Source organism: Rhinolophus ferrumequinum, chromosome 13 (assembly GCF_004115265.2).
Source record: "Rhinolophus ferrumequinum isolate MPI-CBG mRhiFer1 chromosome 13, mRhiFer1_v1.p, whole genome shotgun sequence".
Taxonomy (NCBI): domain Eukaryota; kingdom Metazoa; phylum Chordata; class Mammalia; order Chiroptera; family Rhinolophidae; genus Rhinolophus; species Rhinolophus ferrumequinum.
The window spans coordinates 58,261,551-58,289,509 of NC_046296.1; the positions used below are offsets into that span (position 1 = coordinate 58,261,551).

General features: G+C 38.1%; 1 protein-coding gene and 1 pseudogene across 7 annotated transcripts in view; both read left to right on the forward strand.

Annotated features, from left to right (window-relative positions):
• Nucleotides 1–27,959, forward strand: part of LDAH (lipid droplet associated hydrolase) — a 90,203-nt gene that overhangs the window by 26,856 nt on the left and 35,388 nt on the right. For all 7 annotated transcript variants that reach the window (XR_004424822.1, XM_033124818.1, XM_033124820.1 and 4 more), the window contains exon 4: nucleotides 4,213–4,382. Coding sequence is in view for 6 of the 7 variants with exons in the window: in XM_033124818.1 (XP_032980709.1) it covers nucleotides 4,213–4,382 (170 nt within the window). In the remaining variant the exon portion in view is untranslated. The remainder of the gene's footprint in view (nucleotides 1–4,212; nucleotides 4,383–27,959) is intronic.
• On the forward strand, nucleotides 23,019–23,186 carry LOC117033484 (uncharacterized; annotated as a pseudogene).

Sequence of the window (27,959 nt, forward strand, 5' to 3'; positions counted from 1 at the left end):
AAATAAAACAATACAGAAAAAGTTCTATCTTCTGTATTCTATCTCCAGTTCTACTATCATGAATTTAAAGTAAATGTCATGTCTCTTTTTATATTTTTAGTTACACATATGAAATGGGAACAACATGTGATATTGTTTTGTGTGTTCTTAAAACTTTAAAGTGTAAACTGTATATCCATCTTGCTCAAAGCATTCTTTAAAATATGAAGTGCTCTTTTCAACCTTTTACTCTCTACATGTAAGTTGTTCATTCAAAGTTATTATTAAGCTATGGCTTTGGAGGAATAATAGGGGCAGGATGGGAGAGTTGAGAAAATTCTGGTGAGAGATTTAGAGCATTACTTCCTACAGACACAGTCCTAACAAAAGGCTCATGAAGTGCTGACCTTTCCACTTATTAGTTCTGTGGTCATAGGTGATTTACAAACTTATGCATCTATATTCAATGTGTAGGTACACATATGTATGTGTATATAGCTAAATATTTATTATTAAATTTAGACTATTGTGACTGCATTCAAATATGTAAAGTTATATACAGAGGGTGCCAAAAAATGTATACACATTTTAAGAAAGGAAAACAGTATTAAAATTGTAATACTCAATATATACCATAACAGAAGATGAATACAAGTCACGTTTGACTTCTGCAATTACAAGTGGTGCTCAAAGTAGTTCCCATCAGCGTCCAGACACTTCTGATTATGGCGAACTACTGCTTGAGCAACGTTGACCAAAGTGTCCACTTTTATACATTTTTTTGGCACCCCCGGTATTTATAGTCAAGTGCATATAGTAAAGACGATTTCTTAGATATTTACCTTGTGTTACTTGGAGAAAGGCACAGTCTTTATGAATCCAAAGGGTTCATTACCTTTCTATTGTGATCCAATAAAACCCTGTTCTTTTCCCAAGGAAACACTTGAGATACTCTTACTTTGGTATTTTATAACTGTGTTTTTATCTATTTCTGTTTCCTTTTATTAGACTGTGAACTCCTCAAAACAAGGGGAGTATATTGTATTTATATCTATATTTTCAATATTACGATGGGCCAGTTAGTCACTGTTTTTTGTCTGAGTAGCCAATTTAGTTTATATGAAATGGAAGAAAATACTAGTTACCAGATTTACCTGTGTCCTGAAGCTATAAGCGATGCATAATATTTTGACCCAAAATTGACAAACTTTTAATAACTGCGTCAACCAATTTGAACTAGATGAAAAGTAAATGTGAAATACCGGTATTACTTAATTCGTCTATGAACTATTTAGGAACAGATTATACAGTTTGTACCTTTTGAAATAAACTCCAGAATCAATCAGTGAGCTGTAAAGTGAATTCACGGAGATGGGTCTAAGAAATGGGGTCAGGTTCTAAAAGGAAACCATCCGTATCATTCATGTTCAGGACCATATGTTGATTAGGAGATGGTGAATTGCGTTAATATCTATCAATTCAAGTGGTTCTCAACTTAGAAACATCGTTTTCCAAATGTACTTAGTTGATTGTAACTTGGAGAACATTTTCCCTATAGAATGAATGGTATAAATCGTTTCCATATTATCATTCTTCTGATTTTGATGCAATCGAATGTAGTGTTTTATTGTATTTTATGAAGAATAAGTTAATGATTCCTGGAGTTTTTCAGAGCATGTTAAAATAATAATAGGCATAAAAATATATAGTCAAATATATAGATAGTCCTTTAACCTCTAGTTTTTGATAATAAAATAATGTCTGGATAGCACATTGTAATTTTCTATTAATCTCATTACTTCAGCAAACACTAACAAGTAGTTTGTTTATCTTGGAAATCTACAGAGCAGTTCCAGAGGTAAAGCCAGATTTATCTCTGAAATATTCGTTTGAATCATTATTTGAATTGTAATGTTCTTTCATATGAAATATAATATTTTGGAACCTTATTTCTGATGTCAGTGAAGTTTTAAAATGTTTATTGTATTACACGCATTTTCTTTCTCTTTGCTCTCACCATGTTAAAGTTCTTGGTATATATTTGAGCGAAGACTTAAATGACAGGAATTGAAATGATAGCAGTCATAGCATTCATTTGTCAGGCACTTTCTGCCAGACGCTGTGCTGTGTGCTTTAACAGTGTTTTGCAAACAACATTCCTAGGGGGGCAGAACTATTATGTCTGTTATATATGTGAGGAGACTGAAGCCACGTTCAAGGGTTTGCCCACATCCCACAGTTGGTAGGTAAGGAGCTCAGCTGGGCTGTGGACCAGATTTATCTGCCTCCAGTACCCACCACCATCTTTGTGCTACACCAGACCGTCCCAATGAAAGGAAGACTTTGACATTTTCAAATGTTGCATATTATGAAAAATAAAGAACTTACACATATTGTGAGTTCACAAAAGTTACACGTATTGTAGGTGTTGGGTTTTGGGTGTCAGAGAATAATATGATCACTTATGGGTGGAGTGATTAGAGAAGGTACACTGAGAGTAGGGGAGTGTAAACTACTCAAAGTTATAAATAATATTAAATAAGCGTCTGAGCTCGGAGTCATCAGGTGCCCTACCAAAGTCAGATGTGCAGATTCTATCTCTTCCCAATTCTGTTTTATGTTGAACTTCCTTTTTACATGGAGAATGAATTCTAGGCTGACCTGAAAATAGGACTAGGGCAGAGTATGTCTTGCCTGGGTGATCAGCAGTACCACAGAAATAGGGAACAAATCCTCATCGATTCAATTAAAATAAAAACTCTTCACTACAGACATTGGAGAACAGATAAGCAAGACATGAATTGTACAGTAGGAGTAAATGAGGAGTAGTGTGGTCAGATAAAAATGGAATGTTGTAGAAACTGAAAGGACTTGACTCCTCACCTACTGAATCATAAAAAGGCTTCTCAGAGGAGGTTACACTTGTTGAGTGTTTGAAGGATGAAGAGGAGTTATCCAGACCAAAAAGGGAGCTGGGCACTGAAGGAAATAAAAACAGCAGGTGCAGGTAAAACTGAATTGACTTTTGGACACCTTTTGAATAAGCCACGCTGTGGCTCATTATAGTTTGCATTGGGACCTCCTTGTAGTAGTCATGATGGCAAGAAATTCACTATTCCAATGAGTGAAATTTTAGGAAGCAATTGACTACCTTGTCGTATTTTGAAATATTGCACTCTGTCGTTGGGGCTGTGTCATGCATATGTTCACAGGGAAAACCTTTGGAGTTTTCTGTATTTTTAGAATATTAGAGCTGGCAGCATCTTCAGCTTGTCCAGTTATTTCATATTTTCACTCAACAATAATATTTACTGTTTGCTAGTCACAGACGACACTGAGATGAAAAGATGGACCTTGCCTTCAAGGAGTCACCGCCTAAGAGAGGAAATAAACAGACAACCATACAAGTGTGACAAAGTGCTATATAATAAGAGTGCAGTGCTGCTTACGTACAAAGGAAGGCCTGTTAATTTTTCTTAAAGTTCTAATTAGTCTTGAAGAATCTAGCAGACGGTTCGTCTGTGAAAGGAAGAGAGGATATTTCAGGTCACGACTGTGCTGGTTGAAAGAAACAGTTCACAACATTTCTCCTTCAGTCTTTCAGTCTGAGTTCTTCAAGCGAAGATTGTCTGAACTAAAGTAGCAATGTCATGGCTGTTCTTAGTAGTTTATTAATAATGTAACTAGCCTAACCAGTGGTTCTCAGTGTGTGGTCCTAGCACCAGCAACATCAGCAGCTCTTGCATGCAAACTTAGAAATGCGAATTCTCAGACCTGTCGAATGAGGGGCTCTGGTGGTGGGCCCAGCAGTCAGTATTATCATAAGACCTCCAGGGGGTCTCGATGCACGCTCGAGCTTGAGAACCATTGGCCGAAGCTAAAGTAGTTCATGGAATATTTGAAAGTTCATGGGCTTTGAGGACGGAGAGACCTGGGTTTGAATGTCCGCCTCCCACTTAATAGGTGTGTGACTGTCAGTCTATCACCTAATGTCTGTGAGCTTTGGGATTTTCATCTGTAAAGTGAAGATAATAATACTTCCCTTCTAGGGTTCTTGTGAGGGTTGGTTGATATAATTTAAATAAAGTGCCTAACACTGTAGCTAGGAGAGCATTGTAGGTTTTAAATAAATGGTAACTACTACTGTTGTTACTGTTTCTCAAGATATTTTTCCTCGTGAATTTATTGACTTTCACTCATTGAGTGAAAACATGTTCATATTTTTGCTTTTAGATCCAAATGCTCAAGAAATTAAGGACATCTATGGACTCCATGGTCAAGTAGAACACAAGCTCGCTTTCCTGAGAACTCATGTGCCAAAGGAAACGAAACTGGTGGTCATCGGCCATTCAATTGGCTGCTATGTTGCCCTGCAGATTCTGAAGCACGCCCCTGAGCTCCCAGTAAGTACATCTCGGACGGCGACTGTTGCGCTTGCACAGATCCCCTCAGCTTTCCTTTGCTCTTTTGTCTCTTGTTTAATTGATAAATTGAACAGAGAGAATACTTGGTAGCTGCCTTTATCCTTTTCTGCATATTACTGTGGGCTGGTGTGACTCTATGTTTATGCAATTTCCATAAAGTCTCAAAAAAGAATGCTGAAGGAGGGAGGAATTTTCCAATTTGTAATCTAAAGTTATTTGGATTTCTTAAGTTATATGTAACTTGTCTTTTATAAAAGAATATTTAAGAGCAGTCACTAGCTAAGACCTAGACAAGACTCTGTCTTTATTGGGAGAGATTCTTCAAATCTTCATGCCTCTTTTCAAAAGGAAGAAAAGTTACCATCATCATCATCATCATCATCATCAGTGATAGGTAAACAGCTGTCTGTATGGAACACTACATCTTTATTTAGTCCTCAGTATGGGTTCCTATTAGTTCTATAGCTCGGCAGCCTTTTTGTGACATTCATTCATTCACTCACTCACAAATACTTATTAGGTGCCACTATGTGCTAGAGGCACTGGAGGCACAAAGACCTACTTAAAGTGCCCAGGAAAGCCACTACAAGAGACTTTAAAACAAAACAAAAACTCATACTTTCACTAATATATACCATTAAAATAACCCACTGGGTGGATGCGAGTCATAACATAAATTATTTCTTCATTCAGCAAACATATTAAACATATTAAACGCCTGCTCCATGTCAGGCCCTGTGCTATGTTATGTGCTGTGTTATGAGGACATCCCAGTGAATAAGACAGTGTTTGAGGTCTAATGGAGGAGGCAGACTAAGCCATAGGTGAGATAACCACTGTCTGATGTAAGGATAGCGTGTGTGGGAGCACGAGGGGGTGCTATGGAACCTGATAATCTGAACGCACGATAGGAAGTGATTCCTTCATGGGATCTCTGCCTCCTAGGAGTTTGACTTCACTCATTCCATGTGATAAAGTATCTTCAGTGGAGTCACGGAACTACTAGGAATTTGCTCCACTGCCACCAGCTTGGCACACTTCTAACTGCCATTGGGAAAAGTACAACTGTAGCCTCCCTGGGTATGATTTTTAATACCACGAGAAGCGGATTTACACTACAGCATGAATACTAAGAGGTGAGGGTCACTGAGGGCTGTGTCAGAAGCTGCTTGTCCCACCACTACTACAGTTAGGATTTCACTTGGGTGGTATGCAGTCAAGCATATAGATATGTATGTGTATATATAATTTATTTCCCAGTGTAGGAAGTGACTTGGTCCTGTCAAATAAAATGTAGGAAACTAATATGAAATGTAATTTTGGTTATTAGTTGTTCCAGGTGTTTTAAAAGCTCTAAAAACATTTAAAGAAAGAGTACTTGCATTTTTAAAAGAATAATAGCATTACTGTTTGTGATGGCTAATTTTATGTATCAACTTGACTGGGCTAAGGGATACCTAGAGAGCTGGTAAAGCATCACTTCTGTGTGTGTCTGTGAGGACATTTCCAGAGGAGATTTTCATTCGAATCAGTAGACTGAGAAAAGAAAGTCCGCCCTCACTTTTGCGGTCCAGCATCATCCAATCCATTGCGGGCCCAAATGGAACAGAAACTCGGAGGGTGAATTCTCTCTCTTCCTGAGCTAGGACATCCACCTTCTCCTGCCCTCGGACATTGGAGCTCTGGGTTCTCAGGCCTCAGACTCCAGGACTTAACCAGCACCCCCAGTACTCAGGCCTTTGGCCCTGGACTGAATTATACCACTGGCTTTCCTACTTCCCAGCTTGCAGATGGCATCTTGTAGGACTTTTCCGCCTCCAACATAGCATGCCCCAATTCCTATCATAAATCTCCGTGTGTGTGTGTGTGTGTGTGTGTGTGTGTGTGTGTGTGTGTGTATTCTTTTCTGAATCCTTCAGAGTTTATTAACTTAATCACAGATCTGTTTTGAGGTTTCTATTCGCTCCATCTCCATTCTGCATGTAATGTATTGTTTCTCTTGTGCATCTTTGAAAACAGGTTTTCAACATACACCCATCTCTCTTCTTAGGCTGTGTCCACAATGTGTTTTGGGAAAGAAGGGCAATGCCTCATGAGGTTAGCGTAGCTTCTTACTTCTTCTTCAGCTTTGTAACTTTCTAATTATTGCCTGGCTTTCAGGTGCTCTTGCCCTTGTAGGAATAGTGATAAAATGGGAAAAGAAAGATAAAACATGAGCTTAACCTAGTGTGTTTTGTGGAGACGTAACTCATACTGTGATTATAGAGTTTTCAGAGAGACACGTGAATCTGTCTTTTCTTAAAAAGGGTGTATTTTAGAAAATAACGTGTGCAATAAATTGTAACGTGTACAATAAATTGTCCATAGAGGTCACCCGGGGAGGAGCGTGAACATCTGTATGATTTTTTTTTTTTTTATGATTCTAAAGCTTTATCTGGTTTCAATTAGCTACATTGTTGAAGTCCCCCCACCCCTCTTTAAACACCTGGCCCCGGTCGTATTGGTGGTATGATCCCTGCTGAAGTGTTGAAATTTCAGTGTCTCTAGGCTACTCTAAGACGGCACAGTGCCGGCATGCCTGAAGTTAGCATGACACGCTCCATTTAAGATGCAGTTGACAATCAAATAAGTTTGTGTAAGCCAGAGTGTTGCAATCCCTAATCATTTTGCCAAAAATAAGTTAGCTGTTATGTTTTATAACATATGAAGTGTGATAATAAGAAACTTGTGTTTCCATCTCTTCTGTTATTTTTACTGGAATATTTGACTCCCATAAGATTTTAAGGACATATGTGTAGTTTAGTAGCTGGTTTATTTGGTTTCATTTTGGTTCAGTTCTTTACAATATTTTTGTAACTAATTATAGGAAACTTTGGTCTTAAAATCATTTAAAGAGACTTATTGCATATTTTAGACATATTGTCTGACCTATATTTTAATACACTAAAAAAATTGGCTCTTTTAAAAATCTGGTATTAAAATTTTTTTCTTTAAGCAAATTCGGTCCATAGAATTATAGAAATTCTTTATGTATCTTGACAGTAATATCCAGAATGAAGAATTTAAAAAGAAACCTGAGAAAATAGGTAATTGATTGACTGTTAAATAGTAGCTGTCATGACTTAACAATAATAAGCACAACGTTAGACTCATAGGACCTTAGGAATGAGATGGGCTTTAGAGACAACCTAGTCTATCTTTCATTTTATAGATGGGAACTGAGAGAAAAGTGCCTGCCAGGACTCAGCCTTGGCTCTGTCTGAATCCAGGGGTGGGGTACAGTTATATTAGCTATGGGTAGAAAGAGAGTCTAAGAAGGTATTTGATGGCTCTTTTCAACCTTTGGATAAAGCAAAGCCTACAGATGTTCCTGGAGTATACTCATGTGACTCATTATGTGTCAGCTCAAGGAGTAAGAGACCCCAGAAGACTGCTCTAACAATTTGGGCAGAGTGGCAGGGAATAACATGGGAACAAAAAAGTCTTACCCCCACTATCGAGAATATTCTTTCTCTCAATATTATTCCTCCGGGTGTTAAAATGTGCCATCTGATTATGCCAATAAATTGTCTGCATAAAGTTCAAGGTTGGGGCTTTAAAGCCCTTGATTTTTAATTGGGCTTTGCACCAAGTCATGAGGTGAACTTCAAGTAATTTAACTTTTTTTTCCTCTAAAAATTTATATAATGTTTGATGGTAACACTTCCTCTCCTCCCAGAGGTATCAGGTCCTTCAAGACTTAATTTTTTAATATTATTTGGCCTTCCTTTGGGGAAAATGCACAATAACATAGAGCTTCCTTTGTCTGTCTGGCTGGCAAAAATATCTTCACTCTAAATGAAATTTCCAGATTACTTAAACTCACTCCTTTAAGCACCAGACTATTTTATCCAGTTGGATAAAAATTTGTCTAATATACTATGTTATTTACTTATCTGCCTTCTTCAACATGCATACTAATTATAGAGGAATTAGTGATTAAAGAATATCATTTTTATAGTGTTATTATACTACAGTAAAATACAATCTTAAATGATTGTGATTTTTTAAAAACATTCTTATCTGTTTATATTTTTCTACTTATAATTCATTGTTACTAATTTGCTGTGGGTAGAGAAAACAGGTAACCACGTTAGAATTTTGTCTCAAGTAAGAATGAACAGGTCTTAAATGAAGACATGAGAGTAAAATTGACAAAATTAAGTACATGGATATGTTATTATTCAGAGCCTTTTTCTCTTGTGTTTCTTTTTGGATCCTCAGTGGTGCTTTTAGATACTCAGATTTTAGATACTCAAAGTATGCCACAAGTACAGCTGAGAACCTTCACTGAAAAGGTTAGAACAGCATACATCTCATCTACATTAGGGAAAAATATAAATTCAAATATTGTACAAACTGTGAGATTATTGAGACTCTTTGTGCAGCACTTGCACTGTTCTGATGAACCTTCACGTCTGCAAAGTTAGACATGCTTGTGAGAAACATTCAGATAACATCACTAAGTTGTGTTCAACAGTCGAGGTAATCTGGAGGGGGGGAAGAATAAGAGAGAACTCATTTGTCAAAATAGCTGTTGTCAGAATCCTGTCCCCAAATTATGTGATAAGAAATGGAAGGCAAATTAGGAAGTACTAAAAGCTCTAAGTGTTTTGAAGACAGAGGTGGCTTCTAACTGGGAAGGTCAGAAAAACGCTTCATGGAAAAGCTGGTATTTGAACAGAGAAGGACGAGTCGGGATTTACAAGCAGAGAATTTGATGTGTTGGTGGTAAGGGGTTGCTATACATTGTAAGCAGTGGGAACAGTATAAAAAGAGAGACATGATTTTTATCACTGGGTACATGGAGAGAGCAGTGAGTGGTCTGAGGTAGATGCAGCATAGTGTGGATGAAGGGAGCGAGGGGTATATGAGAACATAGGTGGATAGAAGGCAGGGACAAGAGAGTTTGGACTAGGAGCTTTGGACTCTGTTTCCTGGACAGCAAGGAGCCACTGAAGGACATCTGATGATAACAGTCCTGCATCAGGTAAATTAATCTCTTAGTGAAAAGAGGAATGAAATGGGAAGAGAGTGTAGAATATAAAGTGGACAACTAAGTGATAGGGAGATTTACTAGTCCAGATGAGAAATAGTGGAGACAGTGTATGTGATTTGCAAAGGGAAATAGTTCAGAGAGAAAAGAAACAGGTCATAGATGTACATTAGGGGAATGACTTTATTTGGTCAAAGAGGATACAGATGAGAAAGAGGCAAAAGGTATAATAATTTTCAAGACTTTTGCCTGCGGTCCATTATTGGATCCTGAAATCACTTCTGTGGTTTCAACTAGTGGTTCAGTCAAGATGGGATAGACTGAGGACACGAGTAACACAGTGTCAGTGGCTTTCGACAACAAAGATTTGTTTATTGTTCATGGTACAAGTCTTTTGAGAGTAGACTGCCCCCATATAGGTCTCTCCATGCACTCTTATTCCAGAATCCAGCTTGATGGAGTAACTTCTATCTGGAATATTCCAGTCTTGTGGTAGAGGATAAAAGAAATAGTGAACCATACACTGCACTCTAAAACCTCTGCCTGGAAGTGACATTGTCACTCCTCACACTGCATTGGGCAGAGGAAGTTACATGACCAAGTCTGCCATCAATGAGGCTGCAAAGAATCCTCTTCAGAGAAGGAAAGCATATATTTGTGAACAAGAAGACAGCATTTGAAAAAATACATATAATAAAATAGAGTAAAATAGAATAGGAAATATTAAAATGTATTGTATTTTAATAAAGGTATGTATTTTGAAACATTTGTTTCATTTTTTATGAGTGTGTGTTGATATCCTAAGTTAGATGTAGAATTTATGTCTTTCTGTGGGTCAAGGTAAAAAAAATCGAAAGCCATTAACCTAGATGAGAATATACTACAGAAACTAAGAGAAAGGAAATGTCAAGAAAAGTGTAGGTATGTGGTACATTAAAGATGGCCACAGGTTCTTTGTCATTCCTCTCTCAAGAGGTAAAGGGTCATTGCCTTCCCCTTCGAACTTGGGCTGGGCACGTGACTAGGTTTCACCGCTGGGATACGGTAGAAGTGATGGTCTGGTGCTTCCAAGCCAAGGCCATCAGGGTACTGGGGGCTTCTCTTTCCTCCCTCTTGGAAGTCAGCTGCCATGTAAGAAGTCCAGCTACCTGAGGCCATCATCTGAGCAAGCCCAGGCTGGCCACACGGGGGATCATGAAACACCAGACGCGAGCAAAACCTTGGACCTTCCACCCTACTAAATGCAGCCAAGGTAATGACTCAGCCCATGCCACGTGGAGCAGAAATCCAGCTGACCCCTGTTTGAATTCTGGACCCCACAGAATCAGAAAGAATAACCATTGTGATTTTAAACCATAAGTTCAGGGATGGTATGTTATGTCCAGTAGATAACTGAAACAAGGTAACAGAGTTGAGTGTAACAGAGGTTAAAGAGAAAGGGAATTTAAGGCTTCGGGTATTTGTAATGAGATCGATGGCCTGGAAGAGAACATTTTTAGTGAAATAATGGGAGGAGGTTGCAGGAAATTAGGTGATAAATGGCTAGTGATCCAGGAGTTGGCCAGTGAAGGGGAGAAGACAAGATGATAACAAGAAACTGGTCAAGAGAACATTTTTGTTCTATAAGCGGGAAAGAATTTAACATATGCTGAGGGAATAGCCCATGCAGAGAGAGAGAGAGAGAGAGAGAGGTTGAAAATGAAAGAGAAATTGGAACATTTGTTGGAGCAGGTTTCCTTCTATTTTGTCTTTTAAGCCTGCACATTTGAAAACTAGGAAAATTGACTTTTTCTTAATCTTTCACTGCATCCTTCCTTGCAAAAGTGTTTTTGTGCGTTATACTTGGTTCTTCATTTGAGTCTAGAAACCTAAAGCAATTTTTTAAGTTGATATATTGTCAATACTAACAGTTATCCCATCATTCATTTGAAATTTACAAAACATGTTCACATGTTGTTAAATGACAACCTGAGTTTCCCCATTTTACAGATTAGGAGACCAAAGTTCCAAAAAGTTATGTGTCTAACCCGTATGTCAGTTAGCTAGTAAATGGTGGAAGTAGGACTCTGGGTTCTGTTTTCTAACTTTCCCATTATCTGCTTTCCAGGGGAACTAATTAGAAAGGTTATAATTATAGATGGCTAGAGTAAGTTACTTGACAGCTACCAAAACCTGTTTGACCTAAACATAAGATTTCTACTGTTGTTTCTTTGATACTTGAGTTCTTCAAATACACAAGGGGGCAGGTGGGGGGAGCTTTAGTGGGAAGCAAGTGAATGCTTTCGGGGGAATTCAGAGAGAATTGGGACAAAGGTGAACATGTGAGTGCGGTTCCAGAGCAGAGAAGAAAAGGTATTGAGGCAGGGGCCAAGGGCAGAAATTGAGCTCAGAAGACAGTGATCAGAATCCTAGAATTGAGCTGGGGCGGAAGGGAAGATTAGAGTGTGAAGGGAACTGGAGGATTCTGCAAACACAGTGCATAGTTGTTCCACAGTTGCGTCCATGTGACCCTGGTGTGTGAAAACCACAGGGATCAGGCAATCAGCAACTAAACATACTTTGGTTTGTGAAAGATTCTCCATTTCAGAAAACAATAAATCCCCTACTCTGAGGAGAGCTTGTACTGAGTATGATAAAATGTTGTTTTCTCAATCACTTAGGCATTTATTTAAATATGTATTTATCTGTTTATGTGTGTGTGCACACTTTATCTTTCCTGAACTACCCAAGAGACTACCTTGCTGAAAACCAGACACATGGAAAGTTTCAACTTTTCAACTTCAGCCATTTTTAGTTATCTGCGTGTTTTTAAAAATCCTGAAATTGCTTTCAAAGTGGAAAAATTGTGTGGGCTTTTTTCATCTTTTCATAACTCAAAACCGATTTAATATATTTTTCTCAAACTTTGCAAAAAAAAAAAAAATCACCTTTGGGCTGAAACCAAGCATGGAAAATTTCACCACAAAGGACTAATTTTTTGGAAGGCTGTAAGAAAGTGAAAACAGGGGTTTATAATAGAACATTCTTCATGCATGTTAATACTTAGTACTTTATCTAATGCATTTCATCTGAGAATTTCTGAACACTTTTCAGATTTAAATATTGAACCATTTTAATATTTGTGTATCCATGAGACTGTTAGATATGGAAAATTCCCCTCATCCTCTCAAAGGTCCAGTATATTGGGAGTTAGTGAGATGTGTTTAAAGCGACAGGTATGGCAAATGAAGTGAAGTGGCTGCTGGCCAGAGAAAACCTTGCACTTACTGCCTAAACACATTTTATCATCACCTCTTCCTGGCCCAGGACTAGAATATAATAGATGACACTAGGCGCTCACTCAGTTATCTAAGCCAGTAGTTCTCAAAGCAGCATCAGCATCACTTGGGATCTTGTTAGAAATGCAAATGATTCGGCCCCATCCAGACCTACGGAATCCAAAACTTTAGGTCTGGGATCACCAATCAGTGTTTTAACAAGCGCTGCGGGTGATTCTGGTGCGTGCTGAAGTTTGAGAACAACCAACCTAAGCTTTCCAAAAGCTTGGAACGTAGAATGTTTTGAGAAGCTACGGACAATTAAACCTGTCCTTGGTTCTTTCATAACATGTCAGCTCTGTCTGTCTTCTCATATCATCCCTTGGAGGGGGAGGAATACTAATCAGGTTCTCAAGGGAAGGATCTTTTCCGTATTGAATGTATTCTAGCTCTTTCCACTTCTGACCTTATCCAAAAGAGCAGCAGCCCCCGTGAGTGAAGGTGCTGATACTCAGCTTGTTCAGGAGAACAGCACTGCCAAGGTGTATTTTCTCATTTCCTTGAATTATCACAGTCAGACCTGGCATGGGACCATATATTTCGTTCTCATTTCTTTGAAGTCTTAAGTTCCAAGATTTAAGCAGGAAGGTAGCAGAGGTCTGTCAGTGGAAGCTGATTTAAGCCCTGCTCTTTTGTGTGCAGGCTCTGTCTTCTGTTTTGCAGTGGCCTTCTGATTTCCAGCAGACTCCAGTGTCTGTATTATTGTCTCGTTACGCACTGAAGTAGTTGCGTATATGACATTGTAACAAATTTTCAGACTATTCTTGTGGTGACGGAAGTCACAAGTCTGTTGTAAGTGGGCCTTCAGTGAATCACGGGTACCTCAGCTTGTTGTAAGGGTGGGAAACAGGCACATCCTGGGAGAGGTTTTTCAAGCAGTTTAAGGGTATATTCAGGTGCAGCCCGTCTCGGTGATGTATGAGTATAGCTAGCTAGGCTAATATAGATGGAAAGGAAAAAGAGACACCTTTTTTTTTCAACTGATCACTTAAAATCTTTATTATGAAGAATTTCAAACAAAAATAAAAATAATTGTATAATGAACCTTCAAATCCCCATTATCCAGATTAACATAGCTACTAATCTTTTATCTTTAACTCATTTTTTTTCTTAAATATTTTCAGGTAAATTGTAGCCCTCGTGATAGTTTACCCTTAAATACTTCATTGTGCATCTACAAAAAAGGACCTTTTCGATATAACTGTGTCATTATCACACCAAAAAATTAATGGTAATTCTTTGATGTCATCTAATACAGTCCATATCAGATTTTCTTTGTCTTCAAAAATGTCTTCTAACAGTTGGTTTGCAAGATCTTACTTTAAAGGTTTTTCTTTCCAATTATGGAAGTTAATATAGTTGTAAATTTCAGGAAGGTAAGAGAAAAAAATAAATGTGCCTTTGAAGATCAATATAGTATCCAGAGAGACTTAACATACTAAATGTACCACAAATTGCTTTTATAACTCAACAAGTAGCTTTTTAAAACAGAGTGTGAAATTGTTTAAAGAAAGGCATTTGTTATAGAGAAATTTGATGTAAGAGTTCATGATTTTATATGTCATTGTAAAACTAACTTGTCCCTTGAGTTTCCATGCTTAGACCAGAGAAGATAATGAAGTACCCCCTTTCAATTTTGTTTTTATTTAAGAAAAAATGAAAATTTGAGCTGTTTAATTTATGGATCTTATTTAAACCTTTCAACTATTCGAAGGGGGCTATTATTATTCCCATATTATGCATTAGGAAACTGAGACTTAGAAAACACAAAAGTAACTTGCTCAGGGTTAGACAGCTCATAAGTGTCTGCTAGGATTTGAACCCATGTGTGTTTGACTCCAAAGTCTATATTCTTAGCCACTAGGCTAAAAGGTTAACTTACTATGACAGCTTCTCAGATAAAGGTGCAAAGGACATGAACAGATAATTCACTGAAGAACTAGCTAATAAAAATCTTTTGAAAAATGTATAGGTAAGACAATGACACAGTGCTTAATAAATCCATACATGGAAGTACTTAATGTCTGTTTATTGAGTATAGTAGGACTTAACAAAGTTTGATGAAAGTAGTACTAAAAATGTTTGATGAATATACCTCAACAGTTTTCAAAATGAGCTGCTTCTATTGCAGTATTGAAAAGAAAAGTTCAGTTTTGTGTGTGTATACTTCTGTGTACATTTCTAGGAAACCTGAACCGGTAAACACCAGTGGCTTATGATTTCTGGGGATTGGAGGTATTGGTGTGTTGTAGGTGGATACTACATTGTTTCTACTTTTTTTTTTACAATGATTATGTGTTGTCCGAAAAAAGTAATTTCTATAAAAAGTGTTCATACCCTTTGAATCAACCAATTCTTTTCTTTAGAATCTATATTAAGAAAATAATCTCAACAATAGAAAAACAGTCATGTCCAAAATATTATTTGTTGTAACAAAAAATCATGAACATCCTAATGTCCAACTCTAAAGGAAAGGTTAAGTATAGTATAGAATGTGCAACTATTAAAATTATATTTTCGAAAGATATTGTAATACATAAAAATTAATTACAGAAAATGAAGAAGGATGTTAAAATATAGAGAAAATATATGAATGCAACTATATATAAAAAAACATTAAAAAGCTTGAAAATAAAATTACCAAAATGAATATAGTAGTTGTATTTGTGTAGTGAGTTTGGGATGATTTTTTAAATTTATTTTTTGTTCCAAAAATTTTCTTTAATGGTGTATTTCTTCACTGTTATAACCATTTAATGGTTATGCATTTTCTTTTCTAAAAAAGCAATTTAGTTGTATGACTTAATAGGAGAAAGTTGGTTGAGGAGAGGGAGAGTTTTGGATAATTTGTTACACAGCAATGGATAACAAATACAAGGGAAAGCAAAGAGTGGTGTCATTTTCATGGTTTTTCTGCAGAAAAACCCACCCCTAAGAGCAGTAGTGGCCCTAAGTCGGTAGTCGCCTCTGGCGGTAGCAGCTCTCCTAACCTCTTACCCGGTCTTACCTCCTCTTCCTAATCCACTCACTTAGCTCGGCTTTTGGCCTTCCGTGGGACTTTCTACTAACCCCCTTTCCCCTGCCCCCAAATATGTGGGTTGTTGATAGGTACGCCTTCTGATGGCATGCCTCACGATTGTTACTTGAATGTGATAACAGAATCAAAGGTTGGGATTGGCATCATCATTACTTCTACTGCCAGAGTGAAGCAGACCTTATTCAAAAAGGTACAGCCGTATTCCAGTCACATCAGACCATGAGATCATAGTGGCCAGAACTGGAGGAGGCGCTGGGGTATGAGTGAGTGGCCCATGCTAAGGCAGAGGTGTTTTCTTTTTGAATACCCTTGCAGTTGGGTGGATACAGGTCTGAAAAGCATAGCTGGTACCTTGCTACATTTAGACCTTATTATGCTAATGAACTGGGGGTTCACAGAAGAGATAGTTCAGAATCTCAGAGGATGGAACAGCAGTCAGAGCTAAGAGATAACATGGAAGAGACTAGAAACAGAGGAACAACATTCTGACATTGTTTTTTTGTGTGTGTATGTGGTATTGTTTATTCCAGCCGGTAGATTCTTTTTAGGTCCATTAGTTTGTGGAGATGAGAACTATGAATATGATCTTTAAGGCAGGAAATCTAATATGATTTCCCAGTGTGTATGAGGCTGTTTTACTCTCCCTTCTTGCTCGTATGGAAAATCTGTGAACAATATGCAACGTAGGCCACAAAATAATTCCCTGAAGTGGAAAAAGCCTAGCAGGCACTAAATGAAAGATGCTTCACAAGAATAAAATGCTGTTGCTTTGAGATCGTGCCAGTTCAGACTAATTGTATTTGGTTGGAAAGAAGCCAGATTATCAGGTATCAAGGAGATATATTGATGAATGGATAGGCTGAAGCCAGCGTCTTTCCTGGCAACCTGTCCCTAGGAAACCAGACTGTAAATCATTTCCCAATGTCAGCCAAACAGATATCATAGGGAGCATACATGAATGAAATCTGTCGACAGTCCAGAAGCTCCATTTCAACAAAGAATTTTATCTCCTCACCAATATAGTTATGGGAGCTTCTGTAGTAAGCCAAATTGAGTGTCAGAGATTCAGCCTTTTACTCTTCCAAAACCTACCACCTTCAGGAAAATGCTAGGAGCTTCTTGTATCCTATGGAAGAGAAGAAAGGCTCTGAAGGCTTCGGTAATATTATGTGAACACTGGTTGACACTGACTCAAGGGATTTCATAAAAACTTAGGGACAGATTCTGGTATTCTGGGAGCTCCAAGAAGTCTCCCCAAAGTCTTCTGAGAGAGACGGCCTGAACTTGCCTCCTTCATAGTCCCTGTGCCTCCCCCATACGTACCCAGTGCTGCCCCCCAACTGTTATTAGTTATCGTTGTCCACTTCCTTTCTGCTTTTTCCCACCACCACCTAACGGATGCCTTCTGTCCATCTTTTAAAATCGTCTCAAATGCAAACTCCTATGTGAACTCTTTCCTGATTCTTCCCAGTCATTTTTAACATTGTTCCTTTATAACCCTCTTTCTCATAATTCTTGTATATTCCACTTTGTATTATAGGCATTGCATATTTGTTTGATTCTCCCTATCAATTTTGGAGCTTTTCTTTTTTAAAATTGAGGTGTAATTTACACACAATAACTTTTTTTCTCTCCCTGCTTCAGTCTAGATATTTTCTTCTGACCCATTTCCAGTTCACTCAACATCATTCAGCTATGTGAAAACTGCTTTTAAACCCACCTGTTGCATTCTCAATTTCAGTTATTCTATTTTTTGCTTGTAGAATTTCCATTTCATTATCTTTATAATTGTCGGTTCCTGAAATTCTACATCCTGTCATTTAATTTGATTATATTAATCACTTATTTTTTTTTTAATCACTTATTTTAAAAGTCATGTTTGACTTTATTCTCCTTTGTACTGTCAATAATTTTTTAAAGTACAATTACTTTTATTCTTAAAATATAAAAAGCCAGAGATGACATATTTGAAAATAAGTAAAGCTTATGTCTGATAATTCCAATATCTAAGTCTCATGTAGTTGCATTTCTTTTCTGCGTTTTTGTTTGTTTTTCGTCATGTTGCATTGTCCCTTAATTGTTTGTGCATTAGTCGGGGTTCTCCAGAGAAACAGAATCAGTAGGATATATGTATATACAGAAAGAGATGAACTATAACTAATTGGCTAACACAATTATGGAGACTGACAAGTGCCATGATCAGTAGCCAGTAAACTGGAGTCCCAGGAGAGCTGATGGTGTAAGTTCTAGAACAAAAGCAGGCAATCTTAAGACCTAGGAAGAGCCCAAAGGCAGGGAAAAAAAAAAACCAGTGTCCCAGCTCCAAGGCAGTCAGACGAGGGAGTTCTCTCTCTCTCAGCATTTAGGTTTTATTCAGGCCTTCAGTGGGGTGCATGAGACTCACTAATACTCGGGAGCACAGTCTGCTGTGCTTGGTCTCCCAGCTCAAATGGTAGTCTCATCCACCACCCTCACAGGCACAGCCAGAGGATGTTTGACCACATACCTGCTCACCCCCTGGCCTGTCAAACTGACACAGGAAATTAAACATCAGCTTGGTGATTTTTTTTGTGTTTTTTGTTTGTTTGTTTGTTTTTTAATTGAATACCTCTCATTATATATGAAAAATGGTTAAGACAATGTAAGGCGCCTGTCTTCCTCAGGGGGATTCACTTTTGCTTTTGCCAGCAGTGATAGTAAAGACCAATGACTTCAGTGCCATCAGTAATTAGGCTGAATCCCAGCTACCTCTGGGAGCGCTGGGCGATGTGCCTTTCATCACACTTCTAGGGGGTAGCCCTCTAGTAGTTCCACTCAGAGCCTAGGTACTCTCTCTTTAATGGGCACCAAACACCCCAGTTTTGACCCTTGAGGCAAAGAAGATTACCAGAAACTCTGCAGCTTCTTGCCTCCTTAGCTGCTCACAAACTGGTAAATAACGAAGAATAACTATTTCAGCACACCTTTCTAAGTTTCCTTTTTCTCGAATTTCGGCGTGTCAGATCTCCTCTGCCTTTGAGGCTTTCAAAGGCACTTTTAAAAAATGCGTTTTCCAGCTTTTCTAATTGTTCTTGGCAGGAAGATTGCTTTGCAGTAAGTTAGTCTGCCATCCCCACTCCGCATCTTCACTTTTACCGGCGGATGCCTAGCTTCGAGTCCTTCAAGCTTTGCTCTTGAGAAGTATGCCATTTCGAGTTATGTATTCTTTATGTGACCTGTTTTTTTCCTCTGGACAGTTTTAGAATCTTTATCCCCATTATTATGTTTTATAATGATATTTCTTGGACTGTTTATCCTTTTGAATCTGGAAATTGCATCCTTATGTACTTAAAACTTCTCTTTTATTTTTTCTCCTTGTTTTCTCATTCATATTTTAAACCTTCACAGATGATTCTCTTGATTTATTTTTCATTGTCTATCTCTTTTTTCTTTTAGTTGTATACGATGAGAAATATAGGGTATTTTTCCGACTTTATCTTGGGATTTATCTAATTAAACTTTGGATTTCAGCCTTCAAGGAAATAATTTCTGAGATCATTTCCGATTGATTGTTCCCTTTTTGTGGTATCCTTTCTATTTCATGGCTCACTCCTCTTTCTCTTTCCGAGGAAAGCACATTTTTGGAGTTTTGTTGTACTTTTTACATTGTCTCTATTTACCTGAATTCATTTTCTCATGTTTTGGTTATGTTCATCTGACTACTATAATTGAAGCTTCCCTCAAATGTCTGACATTCTTTTGTTATCTAGTCATATTTAAGAAAGAAGCACTGAAAATCCTAGGAGGTTTTGTGCGGGAGTGAGCCTCGTCAGCTAGTCAGCTTCACTGTAGGGTGATTGGGCAGGTGTCCTGACATTCTTTTTGTGGTACTTTTGTGGTATTTTTTTTGTAGTATTCCCCAATGTATGTTTTTCTGTATGTTTTTGTCTAGAGCCATTGGTTTTCTCAAACAAAAATCTCCACATCTCCTGCCCAGGGCAGCACCATCAAAATGAAACAGCGTACGACGCTGGTTGTTGGCATGGAAGTGTGTAAGCACTTAGGGTTTGGTGTTTCACATAATCCCTCGTTTCATGATGGTCCCTTCCCCCTGCCTGGTGTACCCAGGTCAGAAAGCTGTCTCCTTCCATTTCTATCCAGAATAAGCCTCCAGTCCTGAGGGGGGTTGGGGAGGAGGAGTCCCTGGTGGGTACAGGATGAGGCAGTGAGTCCGCCAGGACTCAGCCATACTTCCATCCACTCCGTCTGCTCTGCGCCATGCTGTCACGGAGCACCTGCTGTGGCCGTGATGGCACAGAGTTCAGTCTGCGCAGGGAAGGTGGTAATACACATAAAAATATGCATAACTTAATATATGCAAAGGTGATACCACCTTTATAAAAAGAGTGGAGCCAGATAAAGGGGATTGGAAGTGCCATGGCTGGGGGATAGAGGGCAGTGGTGGACTGTACTTTATTTTATAACATTTTATTTGGAAATAATTTTACTTACAGAAGAGTCGCAAGAACAAGGACAGTACATAGAACAGAATATACAGTTAACCCAAATGTACTGTTGTTAATATTTTACCTCATTGCCCTCTCTGTCTGTCTCTCTCTCTTTCTCGCGCACACGCACAAGCACTCGCATGAGGGGGTAGGGAGAGCAAGTATGTATATATGTAGTTGCCCTCCTTACCTGTGGGTTCCGCATCTGTGGATTCAACCACCAGGGATCGAAAATATGCGGGAAAATAATTCCAGAGAGTTGATCCTTAAACAATACACTATGATAATTATTTACGCAGCATTTACATTGTATTGGCTGTAACTAATCTAGAGATGATTTAAAGCATATGGATGTGCATGGGTTATATGCAAATGCGCCGTTCTATAAGGGGCGTGAGCATCTTCGGACTTGGGTATCTGTGGGGGTCCTAGAGCCAGGGTCCCTTGGATACCAAGGGACAGTTTGCGCGCGCGCGCGTGTGTGTGTGTGTGTATTTCTTTCTGAACCATTTGAGAGTAAGTTGAATATATCATGGTCCTTGACCCCTAAAGGTCTTTTGAGATTAATGAACTTTTTAGTTGCTGACTAAAATTTGAACTGGTAACGGAATATATGATTCCCATTCTCATCATAGAGCATTTTCAGATACGATGGGGGCATTTTTAATTGATAAATCAGTGACCTATTGTATTTATGTGCCAAGTGCTCTTACGAGTTGGCAGAGATGTGACAGGCTATCAGGAATGCCGTCCAATTTATTAGGGGAGGTCTCGGCCTTCCCAGAGGCGCTTGTGCCGTCTCTGAGCTCTGTGGAAGCTGAAGCACCTGGAGGACTCTAGGACTAACAGGGGTTTTGCTGAGCGTAGGAGACGTCGCGGTACCACCAGGAGGAATGCCGCCCAGGGAGCTGCGTGTCTGGGTGTCAGTGGCAGTAGGAACACCCCCGTCAGAGACCTGTGGGGGAGAAGATATGTCAAGATACATACGTCTTTGATACTCCTTTATTTTTTCCTGAACCGAAAAGAGAAAAGATCCTTACCCATTGCATTATCAAAGCTGGTACTTCCTTCAGTTATTGGGGCCTAACCTTTGCCAGAGTTAACTGCTTGTTTTCCCAAGTTTTATTCTCTGTCTCGTGGGGTCTTAGCTACCCTAAGTGTTGGGTTTGCTTCTTGCCATATCAAAGCGAACAAGAACGCCATCTCTGTGCCTTTCTTTTGACGTCTGAGAAGCTAGGAGAGCTACTGCGCAGCTTCTGTGGCAGAAATGCCTTGTTGTGTGGTGCTTTGGCCTGCACCCAGTGTGTGCCTCTGGCCATGGCCTTTCCGTGGTACCACTCTGCTTCAGTCTGAAAATGTGTCAGAGGTTCCTTTGCCTCATCATAATACAGGTATAAAGATGGTATTTTAGTATATGGAACTGAAGTGTACATGTTTCACAGTGTCTTTCAACGAAGGTAAGTGAGGAAGAATCATTTTACTGATTTCCCCAAATAACTGAGCTGTGTCATCAGCACTTTGTTGCTGTAGGTGCTCAGTGAATGTTTGTCACACAATTTCTCGTTCCAAGACCCTTTTCACAGGTTCCTAGCCCACAATGAATAAGAAGTGTCTAGAGCCCATTTTGTATGTTTCTATTGTACTCTTTATGTCCCATGGCACCTGGCATGCATCAGTATAAGATCTCTCCCATTAGACTTGAAGTTCTCTAAAAGCAGACACTCTTTGTCTTGCTCACCATTTTGTCTCACACTCACCACAGCGTCTGGTGTACTTTAGGTGCCAAAATATCTTTAATGAATGCACGGATGAACAGATCCAACAACGACCAGTAGACACAATGAATGACTACCCTCTCAGTCATTCTTGGCGTTAAGCTTTTTTTTTTATTTTTTATTGGGGAATATTGGGGAACAGTGTGTTCCTCCAGGGCTCCAAGTCGTTGTCCTTCAGTCTAGGTGTGGGAGGGCGCAGCTCAGCTCCAAGTCCAGTTGCCGTTTTTTCAATCTTAGTTGCAGGGGGCACAGCCCACCCTCCCATGCGGGAATTGAACCGGCAACCTTGTTGTTGAGAGCTCGCTGGCCACCCCTCCGGCAGCTCAGCGGCCACTCGTTGTCTTCAATCTGGTTGTGGAGGGCGCAGCTCACTGGCCCAAATGGGAATTGAACAGGCGACCTTGTTGTTCAGAGCTCGCGCTCTAACCAGCTGAGCCATCCGGCCGCCCCCTTGGCTTAACCTTTTAAAGATTAGAGTTTCTAATTTAGGAAAGTCCCAACCGCATTGTCAAACAATTGGGGTGTTTTGCTTCCTGACCACATAGAGTATTCCAGCTCCAAGTTGAGGAAATTCCCAGATAGCAGGTTTTTAGTCAGCAGAGTCGTCCTTTCAGATTCTGTATAGCTTTGCCTTTGGAAACCAAGAGAAAGCCGATCGTACCCAAGCCATAGTAGTCACATGAGAATTTTGTAGCTGTAGGAGTGAGGATGGGCTTGCTCTTGTCACCAGTCACTGAATTCGGAGGCTACCTGGAGACACCATTTAATTCACAATAGCAGGTGCTCTATGAGGGATTGTTGCGCTACAGAGCAGCTTGTGAAGAACAACCTCCAGTGGGCCTGTGAGCATCATTATTTTCTCTCTGAGTTCTTAGTGATTCTGAATATGAAAGACTCAAACAGAAGTCGATGCCACGAGATGTTAAGCTGAGGAGAAGAGCATTTTGCATTAAAAATAAAGTGTACCTTGGTGCAGTGGCAGTATCATAGCCAATGAGGTTTATCCAAGGCGCGATTATTGCTAATTGAAAAAGAAAATAAATGTGAAGTGTGCAAAATGATAAAAGCTTGAGAAGAATGGGTTATAGGAAAATTTTGACGCTCTGTTACAATTGTTTAAGTGTAATCATAAGTGATATAAATACTTCTTCAAATATGCAAGCAGTCCTTGTAATTTGCAACCCTGACATGTAGACTGAATGCGTGAAATGGCTTTTTTTACATTCAGGTAATTAAAGTGTAGAAAAATTTCTGTCCCAGAAGGTCTAAGTATAATTCACATAAATGAAAAGTGCTGAAATGGTCAATTTTGTGAATGCCATCTATCTTAAACAAAACGTTGAAGTGGCATAACTTTTTTTTTTTACAGTAATCAATGGTTGAAGGATCTCACGCTTTTCAGAGTATCTGTAATTAGTTACTTCTGAAGCTGAATGTTTTGAAACACTTGTAAATATTGGCCTATCTCTAACAATAATGATAGTGATTGGTTCAACCATAGGGAATTATATCACCAAACAATAATGATTGCTAAGAATTTCTTTTGTGTACAAGCATATGGTGTATGTAAAGGTTAATGGCATGAGCTCTGAAGTTACTCTGCTTGGGTCCATACTTCGTCTTTGTTGCTTTGCAGCTAAACCTCTGTTTTCTCGTCTAAGGAATGAAGAAACTTACTTGATAAGGTTGTTATGCATATTAAATGAGATAATGTATACGAGATGCATCAGTGTCGTTCCTAGAAGAGAGTGAGCTATCACTACTACTGTTATTCTAAGCACTTCCCAACTGTGGGGCATTTTCCTGTCTAACTGATGTGTGAAATTAAGACCACATCTAAGATCTCAAAAAGCAAGCTCTTGATCATTAAAATAGAATGGCATTTGCAGTTTATAAACTGCATACATATGATTAAATAAGCTATGTATAGTCTTATCCTAAGGAGAGGAAAACATGGCCTTACGGGGAGAAGAGATAAACTAAACTGGGATAATTTCTAGGCCTGTGCTTTGACTGCTAGCAACTTTATCTGTGAAAGCTGTCTGGTTTATATTGCATGTTCTCCAACATGGCATAACGATGTTAGCAATCACATAAAAGGCAAAGCTGTATGCTATGGTTTCTTGTTTTCAACTTGTGCAGTGGGGAAGCACCCTTCCATGACTGCAGCAGATGGGCTCAGCCAATAAAAAGTCAGGGAAAGTAGCAGTGATGCTGTTGTTCTGAGGATGTTGAAGTTCTATGGATCATAATATAGGCGTCGTTGCTGCGCCCCAGAAAAATGGATGCGTATGTCATAAGTCATCTCAACAGGAAAATTGATGATATTTTAGATTTTACTCTTTGTTTTCCTTAAAAAAAAAAAAGTCCTATTTAATGAAACAGATTCCAAACAAACCACACCTGAACATCATATTCCTTACCTTATGGCTATGCTTCAAATTGTTTCCTAACTTCCTTTCAGAAAAATGATTAATAATAATAATAAATTCAGAAAAAACAAACATCAAAGTACTGTCTCTAGTCTCCCCAAAAGTGCCCTGTCTAAGAAGTCCCAATGTGTATATTTACTTTCCTGTACGATTCATGAAAACATGGTTGTGCTTCATTATCAAAGTTGACTCTAGTAGATTTCAAATGAGAATATGAAATATATGAAAATGTTTCCTTAGAGTAGAATGAATTGGCCAGCCTAGAAGTTCTTTCTTTAATGAGACAGTAACATAAGAAAATGTTTTTTGCCATGTACGCAGATTTGGAAACCTTCTCTGCACAGCTGTGTTGTAAAATTGGGTATGTTTCCTTGACCTCAGTGATTTTTTTTGCCAATAGAATTCTATATGAAGAAAAGACATTTTTATTACTATGACTTATCCTATCAAATCTGAAGTATAAGTTTCACCCATCAGCTAATAACTGTTGTTCTCCAAAAGCAAAAGAGGAAAACCAGTCTCATCAACTAAGTATTCGTTGTGATAAACAATCTTTAGTCTTATATTTTTGAGAGGCAATGATGCATTCAGAGTACATATTAGAACTTCCTTATTGTTTCAGGACATTCCCATGATTTCAGAGTGCACTTTAGTTCTCAATTTGTTATTGATATAGATCAACCAAATGTAACCCCTTAGTTGCTCATGTATTTTCAGAGTTTCCCTTGCATGCAGTTTTGTTTAACATGGGTCACAGTAATGGATCATTTATACAAAGTAATGGATTGCTTCCTTTTGCTGCCAGCTGATTTGATCAGTCTGAAGTTCCTTATGTACTGTGGGTTACATAACTAGTATGGAATCTGTATGGTACATGTATTACTGTGACAGTAACTATATTAACCATTTATGTTACCTAAATCTTTGAGGACATTTTAATAAACTCAGTGAAGTCTTATTTTGAAACGAATAAACTTGAAACTAAATTGAGCAGTGAGTTACCACAAAGGACTAAATTATCAGAGTTCTTGGAAAACAGGTCATTTTCATTAGTTGATTGTTCTGGTTGACTGGATTGGGAGGGGCGGGGGGGTCAAAAACATTTATTTCTACCTTTCCCATTTAAAATATTTTTAATGTGTTTTAACATATTTTTCTGCTTTCATAAACAGAGTACAACAGAACATAATTTATTTTTATATAGTTTTACTTTCCTAATGAAGAATCTGTACCATCTGAAAGTCTTAGTTCTGAATATTGTCTCTTATCATCTGCAGTGCTGTTATAAATGCAGAAGGTTTAAGGCAGTGGGATTAAATGTACTGACCTCACACTATTCCCTGGAATTATGTTTTTTAACCAAATCCCCGGTGGTAGTTGGTTTGGTTACTTACTGATATGGTTAAAAGTTGTCTGGAGGAGAAAATAAGATTGAGAGTTGATCAAATTCCCATCAGTAGAGATTACGTTATTGAGTGACATCTAATTTTCCAAGTATCATTTATAGGACACAGTTGAGCAACATGAAAATAAGCAAAATTACTTTTGTACTTTCAGAATAAAAAGACCAAAGAACATATAACCCCAAAGGCTTAGAATGTTTCATTTGAAGCTTGCTGACTCCCTTTTATTCACAATCCCAACCAGCTAGTTTAGAAGAAACAGGGTTTGGACATCCACATGTCAGCACATGCAAATCTACCTAATGTTTCATTGTAGCGTAGTATTCCATTGTATGGATACATGGTAATTTATGTAACCACTCCTAATTAAGGACAATCATCTCTAGTCTTGCTATTCTAGATAATTCTGTTTTCTAATTTTCCCAACTGCAGTTATTGAACACCTCTTATTATTTCTCCAGTGATACATTATCATGAATTTAATTCCCATATGTGTTATGCAGGTTTGTAGTTTCTAGATTTTTTTGTTCCCTGGAGCTACGTGATCCTTTTCTGATACCATACAGCTTTAACTACTGTAACTTCATGTGTAATATTTAGTAGAGCTAATCTCCCCTCTTTTTGTTCTTTTTCAGAATTCTTAGGTTATTAGCGCATTTTATTTTCTAAATTAACATTAATATAATTGGTTAAATTTCAAAATAGGGATCATCTTCTAGTATTTTAGTTGGGATTGAATGAATTGAATTGATAAATTAATTTAGTGGGAGAATATCTCTTTTGCAATAGAAAAATAAAGGAATGTCCCTTTGGGTTTTAAAGTTTTAAGTAAGTGTTAGTGTTACACGTTACTTTCTACATTTGTATTTAGCTCTTATTTTTACACATGAAGCTATAAATCATGGCAAGCCGTAAGTACTGGTAGTTTTGTTTTCCAATATTTATAACTCACTTTTTTCTCTTATCTATTTCATTGGTTTAATACTTCTGGGACAGTATTAACAACACAACCAGAGTAATCTTAGCAAAATGGAAGTCAGACACAGTCACTCCTGTTACCAAACCCTTTCAAAGGCTTCCCAGCTACTCAGACTAAAACCGGAAGTCCTATTAGACCCTACGTCCTCTGTTCCCCTCTTGCTCCTGGGATCATAACTTGAACACACACTCCACTCAAACAACACTGTTCTGCTTTTACACCAAATTAGGTTCTATCTTACGGCCTCTGCACTTGCTCTGCCCTCTCCTAGGAAAACTCTTTTTCCAAGTATTATCCAGCCTCCTCCCTAACTGCCCTTGTGTAAGTGGCATCTTTCATTGAAGCCTTTCCTAAACACCCTATTTAAAACTATGCCACCACTTCCAGCAATTCCTAGTCTTCCTTTATTGTTTTATTTCTTCCCGTCCCCACCACAGGACTTGAGACTTACTAACATTATACATCTTTGGCTCAAGTATTATTTTATTACTTATATTTATTTATGACTTAAATTGTCATGTAACTTTTTTAATTATTAATGATTTATTGTGACTTACTACAAATAAAACAGCATACGTGTTTTATTTATTTTTATATAATTTACTCAATTTATTGAGTATTTACTGTCAATTATATTTTTATCATTTACATCTTTCTCAAGCAAAAGATGGTAAGAAAGAAGAAAAAAATGGAGTGAGGGGATACAAAAAAGAAAAAGCACAAAATAAGATTTTAGATTTACATTTTAGATTCAGCTCCAAAATATTAGCAATTATTTAAATAAAAATGTATGTGGTCATATTAGTTAAAACGCAAAGATTGTCAGATTAGATAAAAAATCCAACTCTATCTTCTAAATACAAGGTTATATAGAAAGGTAGGAAGTAAAAGAATGGGAAAAGTTATATCGTGCAAATTCTAACCAAAAGAAACCTGATATAGCTATATTGATATTAAACAAAATAAGCCCTAAGGGAAAAACATTACTAGAGATGATGAGAGTCCCTTCATAATTATAAAAGGTTTACTCTATCAGGTACTCCTGGTCAATATCAGGAATGAAAGAGGTAATATCATCACTGCTGGTCCAG